At 50.1% G+C, this 10111-nt stretch overlaps 4 protein-coding genes across 4 annotated transcripts; all 4 read right to left on the bottom strand.

The window, feature by feature from the left end:
* Positions 1-3556: 3556 nt before the first annotated feature.
* LOC149109629 (uncharacterized) lies at positions 3557-4751 on the bottom strand. The gene has a single exon (XM_089293890.1). The coding sequence runs from the start codon at positions 4469-4471 to the stop codon at positions 3974-3976; it is 498 nt and encodes a 165-aa protein (XP_089150016.1). The 5' UTR covers positions 4472-4751; the 3' UTR covers positions 3557-3973.
* LOC149109628 (uncharacterized) lies at positions 4747-5492 on the bottom strand. Its single transcript, XM_089293888.1, has one exon. The coding sequence runs from the start codon at positions 5488-5490 to the stop codon at positions 4747-4749; it is 744 nt and encodes a 247-aa protein (XP_089150014.1). The 5' UTR covers positions 5491-5492.
* A 234-nt stretch (positions 5493-5726) lies between these two features.
* On the bottom strand, positions 5727-7112 carry LOC149109627 (uncharacterized). Its single transcript, XM_089293889.1, has one exon. It carries the CDS (start codon positions 6385-6387, stop codon positions 5728-5730), a length of 660 nt encoding a protein of 219 aa, XP_089150015.1. The 5' UTR covers positions 6388-7112; the 3' UTR covers position 5727.
* A 31-nt stretch (positions 7113-7143) lies between these two features.
* On the bottom strand, positions 7144-9906 carry LOC149109626 (uncharacterized protein F54H12.2-like). Its single transcript, XM_089293887.1, has one exon. It carries the CDS (start codon positions 9002-9004, stop codon positions 7622-7624), a length of 1383 nt encoding a protein of 460 aa, XP_089150013.1. The 5' UTR covers positions 9005-9906; the 3' UTR covers positions 7144-7621.
* Between the last annotated feature and the right edge of the window lie 205 nt (positions 9907-10111).

Below are 10111 nucleotides of genomic sequence, written 5' to 3'. Positions count from 1 at the left end.
CTCGGGGGGTAGACAATCCCAGTAACTCTATGAAAAGAAGGTGATGAACAAGGCGTGACAAAGACGTCGTGAGACTTTGTAACCGCAAAACACAACGAAACAAAATCTCAAGTCCAAACGGAGGTGGAATTCTAGAATAAAGGAGGTGACGACGAGTCTCAGTTCCATGGTCAGTTGTCTAGGGAAGTCACGAACGCAGTTAGATAACACGGTGTGTGACAGATCGTGCAGTACAACTTCTCGGCGGTCACTCCCTTGTTCATCAACTGATCATCGAGTGCCCTGACGAAGCAATCGTAATGCACGTAGTAACGACAGCACTTGGTACGAGCGCAGGTTTCGGTTCTAAGGATGACTTTCTTACATAGGGTGCATGTTATACTCACGGCTTCTTCATGTTGATCCATCTGTTGGTTCATCTCCTCGTCGGTCAGCTCTTGTGCCATGATTTTTTTCCAGCGCTCGATACAAGTCAAAAACTCAGAGTGACCTGAACGGTTCGAACCGATCTTTTTATACTTACGGTAAAATTGGATCCCAGGTTACACTCGACCCGGACCCAGTCTCCGACCGGGAGGGGGGATACCCCCCTATCCCCTAGGTCTGCCCAGATCACGTGATGTCGGCTTTTTTCGTTTGATTGGTGCATGATGGGCATAAAGCGAGATGCGCATTTGGCATTTTTCGGTTTTTGGTGATGGAGACTGAATCCGGGCACGTCAGTCGCCGCCGAACTCGAAGTCAGTCTCCCGAAGGATCACCGATACGAGGACGTCGTCGGCGTCGTGCCCGATCACACGATGACGATGAACCACCGAGACGCAGTCGTCGCCTTCGGGGTCAGATACCCGAAGAAACACCGATTCATCAAGTGTGTTTTATTTGTCAGAGAGACATTCACATTGATTCTCTGGCATCGTGCCAACGCACTCCTTGCTGCGGCGTGTTCATGCATCGGCGATGCTACCAGGAGATGGAGAGACGGGTTCTGACCTGCGGCAACTGCCGACGCGTGATCGACGATAGTCAGCCTGAGGTCGTGTTGGAAACCGACGAGGAAATGGAGGAAGAGGATAACGATGAGGAGCCCCCGTTAACGGCAGGTGTGAATGCTCGTTTGGTTAGAATGGATCGAGAGTTGTTGCGATATCGTAGAGAGGGTAGACCTTATCACTGCCATCACGAGGGCTCGTACCTGTGGAATGATTTGCCGTATGCCATTGACCCTAGCATTTGGGTACGTTATTATACCTTCATCAGGAATTTCGTGACTCTGTATCGGGATCGAGACCTGTACATTCACGGTTGTGTGCGTCTCCCCGTGGAACCGACCCGAGAGATTAGAAGTTATCTGTACCGTCTGTTCATTTACAACACTCCTTACTATACGTATAACTTGATCCGAATTCAAAGGTTCAGACTCTACTTTAGACGCGTGGAGGGACAAAGGGATATTGAGATTCGAGAGCTGTGTCTCTTACCCTTTCCCGGTGGTCCCTCGTTTTACCAGGAGGACGGACTATGGACCTGACACTGTCTTTTTTCATTTTTTCACAGTGGACACTCATCGCAGAATGATTCACGACGCCTTTACCTATATGAGAGACCATGGAAAACCCTTTGAGACGCACAATTCCTTGACGCGATCGTGGAATCATTTACCTTATCCCCTTCCTGTCACGGTGTGGTTCCAGTACTATCGCGAGGTGGAGGCCTTTGTACGATCCTCGGAGTTCCGAAGTCCCATGTACATTCACGGCACCGTGTTTTTCCCTTCAATGTCATTTCGTACGATCATATACGCATGGAGGTGTATCGCATGTTTTATTTCAACACCCCTTTTCTAGTGTTCGAATTCACCTCCAGAATTAGGTTTCGGTTGTTATTCATCTCTTCGTCGACGTTCGGGGACCAAATAAGGTTCGAACGTTTGTTTGTGACATCGAATGCCTCGGATACTCTGTACCACAATGGCATGGCGTGCGAGACTTGAAGAAGAAAACAAAGAGACTCTTTTTTGAAAAAACAACAAAGTGTGTAATTTAATGATTACAGCATCAACAATAAAGTTTACAATTTCCAACGTTTTTTCTTGTCTTAGGCAGAGTCATATTTCAGTCCCTTTCTCCAGGGTTCGAAATCTTCCCATCCTTCTTGTAACTTTTCTGCTTCTGTCTTCTTAGCCTTCTTGTACGTCTTGCCCTTGCCCTTGCCTTTGGGGCTGTAACCACCGTCGTCGTCTATGTATTTCTCGGCGACGCCAATGGATCTTAAGAACTCTTTTTGCGTTGCGGACATGGGTTTCTTTTTACCTGTCGTGTACGGTTTGGGTGGCACGGGTGGCTTCTTGCTTGTGGATGGTTTGGTATATTTGAACTCCTTTTTGAAACCTGACGTGGAAGGTGTAGCGGGTTCTTGTTTGATGACCACGGGGGCTGCGGGGGGTTGGTTGACGCCCCTGAGGATCTGTTTCAACAGAGTTTCGACGGGTGCGTCGACCATGCCTTCGGGTTCTACCGTTCCTTGGTATGAGATGGGACCGCTTTTACCCGTCCGTATACGTTTCACCAGTTTGACTTCTTCGTTTGCCATGGGTTTGGTCATCTTGACGGCCATGCTGGCGGGGATACGTTTGTCTTTCAGGATGAGATCTTCTTCGGCGGCCAAACGTCCCGCTTTGCTCAACAAGGCGCTCTGGGTGATCTTCCCCTTGTAATAATCTTGCAAACGATTGAATTCTTGAACGGGTACCATCATGACTTCGTTCATACCTTCAGCTGACTCAGGGTCGTGTCGGGAAATTCGGACAATTCTCTCAAGGCCGTCTCGTAACAGTCTTGCCAGTACCGTATGGATTCGTTTTTCTTTTCCAACTCGAGTTCAAGACTTTGAACGGTTCGCTTGCCTTTACCGCACTCCCTGCACAACTCGATGCACCCACCGGGCGGTGTGGTATCTCGTTTCGTTTGACAGGTTTGGCAGAAGTCACCGAACTTTAAAGCCATGTACTCTTGATACAGGTCGTGGTACCTCTTGTTCAAGTACTCGTACGAGTCTTTCCATCGGGCTTCGCGACGATTGGCGTCTTGCAACAACTGCACGAGTTTAGGAATGGTATTGTTGGACTCGTCTTCTCTCGGCGGGAAATTGGGTATGACGTCGATCCCCTCCAGCGGGTAACCGTCTTCGCCGCGTCCTTTCACCGTACACAACATGCTTTGAAACAACCGTGTAATTCGCTCCAGAACCCCGCTCCGTTCTGACTCAGGAGATGCTCTCTTCGACGCTTGAGAGAGTTTTTGCGTCTACCCACTTCGCGCAGAACCTTTTTATGTCTTTTCAGTTTCCCATAAGTCGTCGCGTCGATGGGGATCCTCTTTTTCAGCAAATTGAGAACCATCTCACTGATGGCGTTGATCTGATCTCTGTCGGCGTATTGCAACATCCGTTGACGTTTATTCCGATTGGCTTCTTTCAGGACGCTCGTCAAGAAACGACGTTGTCGTCGCAACCGCTTCATCGTTCACGTCTAACGTCCGGTTGGTTCGTCCCGCTCTTTTATTCACAACTCTTCGAGAAGGCCCAACACCGTCTTGGCTACGGTGCTGACAATTTTACCAAGACCCTTTCCCCTTTGGACCCTCCTTCTTCCTACTCCTACTCGACGTAATCCCACTCGCCGTCTCCTTCGCCTTCTCCTCACCATGACGTGTTCTGACACGCACGCACTTTTCCACTAGAATGACGTAGGCAGGTGATCACGTGTCCTTTTTATAGAGTCTCTCTACACCGCTCTGCTTCTTCTTTGAACATCTGAATACAACTTCCATGCTTTTTTCAAATTGCCAAAAAACCCTTTTCCCCTTTGTGTCCTCCTTCTACGTGTTCCCCCTATCCGTCTCCTTCGCCTTCGCCTTCTCACCATGTCGGGTTTCCACCTTGAATGATTCACGAATGGATCACGTGTCCGTTTTTATAGAGGCGCGTGAACGAATCGTGTTTCGTAGTCTCGAAGGTATCGGTCGTACGTGGGAGGTGTGAAATCCGTCACTACGTCGTCCAACGTTTGCATCTTGATCAAAAACCCATCCAATTCCTCCACACCACCCAGAGCGTAGTTCCTCAGTTCAGTCAATGTCTTTTCGTACGTCGTGTAAGCGAATTGGGTCATGTCCATCTTGAGCGAATACTTCTTTAAATCGTTCCATCCCTTCAGGGCGGCGGCGAAAGCCGTCAATCCTACCGCCACGTACCCATCTTTCCACACGGATCCCACGACGATGCTCGTTGCCGCGACCAGTAAGGCCAGTCCGTTGAGAATGGCGTTGCACAATTTGTAGTAACCGAACATCTGCCTTCGACACCACCAATACTTGTGGTAGAAAGCGTACAGTCCATCCAAACGTCTCAACACGTCCAAATCCACCACAGAGGTAAAAGGTTCATCCAATAAACAGACCGAAGTACTCATGACTCTTTTCCAACCAGTGCCAAACGTAGTCTGACTTTCTGTCGGGACGTTCGATCCTTTTAGCTTGTTGCTTGTATTCCCAGATCTCGTCCTTGAAGGCGGTTTCTACGGATTGGTTCAGGATGTCCTGGACTTGTCTGTAACTATCGCACTCGTCCGCGATACGTTTCATGTCTTCGTGATCCATGCTGGTCGCATCCCAGTAAGAGCGGGAGCATCGACATAGATGCAGGAAGTAGGGGAACCACTCGACTTCGCTTCTCAACATGATGTTCTCAGTTTCGTACACTGGTCGAATTGCGAGTCACCGTAGGACGTTGTCCGTTCTTATAGGTAGTCGTGATCGTATTCGTGGTCGTGATGCCTGCGATTCGTCGACCCGCCGCCGTTTGTTGTTGTTGACGCAAAATCTCTTCCAATTGTTGTTGCATCTGGGCTTGGTCGAGAACACGGGCGCCTCGACTTCTTCTTCTTCCTCCTCGACCCGATCGAATCGACGAAGGCGGTGTGGAGTCACCACCACTTCCGCCTCCACCTCCGCCTCCGCCTCCGCCTCTGCCTCTGCCTCTGCCTCTGCCTCTGCCTCTTCCACCACCGCTACCACTGGCGCTACTTCGTCTGCGGCTGCCTGAATCACTGGAGGACGTCGGTGTATTTTGACGCGGGACGCGTCTCGGTCGTTTCCCTCCTCGAACAGCGTGTGCCAAAGGTGTGGAGTATGTTATTCGGGGTGCACCGACACCCGCTGTGACGTTGGAGCGCGACACGGATCCCGCACTGCCGACACCCACCGTGACGTTGGTCTGCGACGCACCCGCGCCAGGAGTGCCTACTCCGACGGGCGAGACATTGGGCAGGGGCGGTGTCGGCAGTGACGATAGCGGTGAAGGAGGCGTGTTCAGACTCGCACCCACACCCGCTGCAGATGGAATGGGTGTACTCGTTCGAGCCAATGGACTCCAAGGCGAGTAATCCTCCAGAGCCGAGAGGTTGAAATCATCACTACCATAAGAGCTCATTTTTATCCATTCCCCTCTCTCTTTCTATCTTCTTCTCGGCGAGTTCTCGTTGCTTATGAACCAAATAATCGAAACCCTCACCGTTATATGCGTTTAGGATGGACCGTACTTGACGGTAACTCTCGCATTCCGTGACCTGTCTCATCGGTTCGTAGTCCAGCTCATGGGGATTCATGATGTATTTGAGCCTGTTTTTACATAGGTGAATGAATAGCGGAAACCACTCGACTTCGCTCCTCAGCATGACGGTGTCGCAAACTGATGGCATCGTACGAATCCTTCGTCTTTTAACACATGGCTGAGAACGCGTTGATCGTCCTGACTGGCCGGATGAAGATCCAATAGCATGTAACCGTAAGGTCGATCGGTGACCTTGCGAAACGTGTCCAACACCTCCTGCCATTGCGTGGGAAACGATTGCAGAAGTAAATTCCGTATCCCCAACTGATCCCGAGGGTTCTTGAAGGCCGCGATGTAATGCGCGTTTCGGGAAATGGTCTTGGCGAATTTTCCGTTAGGGAATAGATCCTGACACAGGTAAATCACCGTGATGTTCCGATGATGCGAATGTTTGGTGAAGAGATCCAACACGCGCTTGTCGTTACCACCCTCGTCCATCAGATCGTCCAAGACCAACACGCCCCCGCCAGGAAACCATCGGGGTAACTGTTCGCTGTCGGGGATGCCTTCGTAAAACTTGACCCCACCCTTCTTGAGCTTTTGGAAACCGTCTTGCCACGATCCGTAGCAGTAATGAATACTCTTTGGTGTTTGTTGGAACAAGTCGCCGTTCTCCAAGAGCAGTTTGGTCGTGAACACCGTCTTGCCGCACCCCGACGGACCCGCTATCAACAAACTCGACGGAGTGTGAAATCGAAACGCTTTGCGCCGTTCCATAATCTTGAAATGGTCCAGGGTTTTGAGACGCTCCGTTTTTATCTGAACAACTTGGCCAATGGGGTCTTGACGGCTGGGATGCGTTTCAATAGACCCAATAGGGTGACCTTACGATTGAAACAGATGGGTTTTTTCTTGGCCCGACTCTTGATCTTGGCCATAGCCCTCTCGGCAGCGGCTCTCTTGGGACGTCCTTTTTTCTTGGCAGGCGCCGATCTCTTTTTTCGAGGTTTTTTCTTGGCGAATTTTCTCAAGTCTCCGAACTTGTCTTCGTACCAATGCCTCTTTTTCATTCTTCTTTTCCTATCTTCCTTCTCGGAAAGCTTCGGCATGGCAGGGGCGGCTCTCTTGCGTTTCCTGCGCGTGGTCACGGTCGCTGGTAATTCGCCGGTGTCGAGGACAGACGGCGGTTGAAAAGACACTTGTCTTCTGGCGGGTTGAAGTATTTTCAGATTGAGTTGCCGTTTTGGCGGTTGGTTTTTCTTGAAATGAGCCTCACTGGGTTGAGGCGTTTTTCCACCCGCTTTTCCGTAGCGTTTTTCCAACCTGGCTATCACGTCGTCCAAATGTCTATGTCCTTGAAACTGAAGAGCCACGACTACCACACAACCTCTTTTTCAAAAATGAACACTTTTTATTCGAACAGCTTACTTTATAACAAATGACGCACTCCTCTGGAGGAACCGCACGTGTCCTGGTGACACGGGGTTTTACAAATCTTGCGCCAATCAAACTCGTCCACGATCAAACGTTCTAACATCTGTCCTACTTTACGATCGTTCTCCACAAACTCGTTTTTCTTAAAACGATTCAAGAACTCGTTCATGTCACGACCTTCGGCTCGGTCGATCAGGAACATCAGGGCGTAACTACCGCAACTCTGACTGAACAGGGACTGTAGACTCTTGCCGTTGTGAATCTGGTACTTGAAATGACGGTCCAACCAGGCTTGGATCGGTCCGGCGGTTCCGTACGTGTCCAACGGTAGACCGTAACTGTCCAGGATCTCGCACTTGTTCTTGTCGGCCCACAAAGCGATCCAATGAAATCCCGGTTTGTCGTGAGGGTCCGTGTTCACGATGTAAGCGGTCGGTCCTTCTTGAGGTACTGTCCTTGGAAGCCGATCGCAAGGGACCGTGCCGTGAAAAACAGCAGAGCGACGGATTCGCCCGTGCCAAATAATCCAACTGTAAATTATTCAAGGCTACTTTCTCCATTTTTTTCTTCTTTCTTCTCATTGGTACACGTCGTAGAGGACGACTCGGTTCTCGTTGATCTCCAGCATGTTCTCGAATTCGCCGTACAACAAGATGGTCAGGTTTGAGCCTGGATTGGCTCCAAAATCGATCACCAGACGCAGTTCACCTTCCTGCTTGGGGTTCAACACTGGACTGTCCAAACATCCATTGGCTGTGTTATCAAATACAAACAGGTTGCATCTCTTGTCGTGTCCCCAGTCCTCTTTCCGGACCATGTTTCCTTTTCCTCTGCACAAGACTCCCGAGGCCTTGAGGAATCTTTGGTAACCTCTCAGATCTTTACTGTCATCGTCGTGTTTGAGCTCCAAGGTCTCGTAGGGGTACTCTTCACCTCTCACCAGTTGTTTGATGGAAACGAGATTGAATTGTTCAAAACTGAACGGATTGACCGTCACAGTTCCATTGAAGGCTGTTTGTTTCATCAACACCACCACTAACCGATTAGGTAGCTTACTGTGGAAAGGATTGCTGCACTCGAAATGACGATTGTCATTGGGATGCGAGTAAGTGCGAATTTCACCTCTCACCGTGGGATAAGTGGCCACTCTTCCGCCTTTCATGCTGGTCATGAGTTCTCGGTACACCGAGGGAGTCACTCTCACTTGAGACAGGAACAATCTCACTTTCACGTCGGCTTCAGTCAGTCTGAGAGTATCGGCACCGGCCCATTGGACTGTCCACATAGCAGGGGCATTGAAGTACATGTCAATCTGTATCTGTACGCCGGGTACCAGTAACTTGCTGAGATAAAACACTTCCAGGTAAGGTTTGAACCTCAAGGTCACTCTCTTTCCACCAAAAAACTGAATTCGACTTTGAACCATGTTCTTGAGATCTTGGGGTAAGGCATCATAATCGGCGTGAGTCGTATCCAACTTGTTGACCGTCATCACATCGCCTTCTCCGCGACTGGGTACACTGAGACAATTGTACCAACCCTCTGGTGTCAGGATCGATTCACCGTCGTCTCGGTCATGGTTCAATAGCGCTTCGATGTAGGCTTTGTAGTGGTAAGTATCGGTCTGGGGGCTGATGAGAGTCCCATTCAATCTCACATTGATCTGTTTGAAGAGGGTGTGGGCCAGATTGTTGGCGAGTCCGACGGTAGTCGCTTGCGCTATATTAGCTCCGGCAGCTGTCTTGACGGCCAACTCCACTTCGAAGAAACTCTCGTTCATGTCGATGAAGTCTTCTTGAGGATCGATTTGGAAGGTCACTGGATTGATCCCCGTATTGAACGGATTGATTCTCACCTCACGTCGCGACGACATGCTGAGATCCGTGGGAGGAGTGGTGAACATGTCCAGGCGGGGGTTACGAACCCCCGCCGACCTAGCGTGAGCCACGAGGTCCGTCATCGTCGTCTACGTCGTCTTTTCCGTCGTTGCACGCTTCTCAGTGCTGACTTTACCCAACGGTAGTCTGGGAGTTTTGAGCGTCTCCGGAAGAGCGAACCCCCTTTATACGTGCGTATCCCTCCGGGGAGACGTCTCACCCGTCTCGAGTAGATGGGAATCATGATCCAAACAGGTCTCTTCTTTTTCTTTTACTACCCAAAAAGCGTTGGAACTCTTCCGTCGCTTTACGTTTCCCGGAGCGAATGGCTCCCCGCTTTAACCCGGCGAGTGCACCTTTCCAATTGGGCTTTCCTCCCGTGCCACCCGATTTTAAACCTTTCAGACCCTCGATGGCCGTCTCCTTCAGAACGTCCTTGAGAATGCCGGGACCTCGTTTCTTGATGCCTTTCCAAACCTGGCCGAATATGCCAGACCCCGATTGGTATCCGTCGGGATGAAACCGTATCAAAGTTCCACCGATCATGATTTCTTAAAGTGTAACGTCGCGATCGTATTGCCGGCTCCGAAGTTCGTCAGTTCTCCAGTTGCCTCGGCCACTTGCACTTCCATAATGTCCAGCACCTCTTTGCGCACGGGAATATATTGAATGTGAGCGGGTTCGAAGTACTGAACACCGTGGCCTCTTCGAATCAAGTTGACCTCTCTCAGTAAATCCGTGACTTGATTTCCCACCACACTTCCACCTCCCACGTTGGAGTACACGAGCAAGGAACGCGAACTGCTTCCGATCACACTCTCAAACGCTCTGTTCAGGTTCAGAAAACGCCAATTGCAAAAGACGCTGAGTTCCAAGAATTCAGTATTTTTGATGGGGTTTTTCACGACATGGAAAAAAAGACGATTTCCACTCGAATCCTGTATGTCTCCTCTGGTTCGAATGTCTGGAATGACATCATCGAAAAATTCGATTTGCAAGTTTGGACCCAGCACGTAACTATTTCCCTTCCTCAGCAACCATCCCATTTTCAAAGCCAGATCGACGTCAAATTGTAATTCAGGTGGTTCCCTTCTGGGACGGTAGACGTTTTTGTTATCCGTGACCAGGTCTTCGCCTTCCCACTTGAACGCGACGTAGGTTCTTCTCCCATCATTCGTGGCGTATTTTGA

This window comes from Orbicella faveolata, unplaced genomic scaffold (genome assembly GCF_042242905.1).
Source record: "Orbicella faveolata isolate gen_17 unplaced genomic scaffold, um_ofav_v1 contig_25, whole genome shotgun sequence".
Lineage (NCBI taxonomy): Eukaryota > Metazoa > Cnidaria > Anthozoa > Scleractinia > Merulinidae > Orbicella > Orbicella faveolata.
The sequence above is the reverse complement of the archived record's forward strand: the minus strand, read 5'-3'. Positions and strand labels throughout refer to the sequence as shown.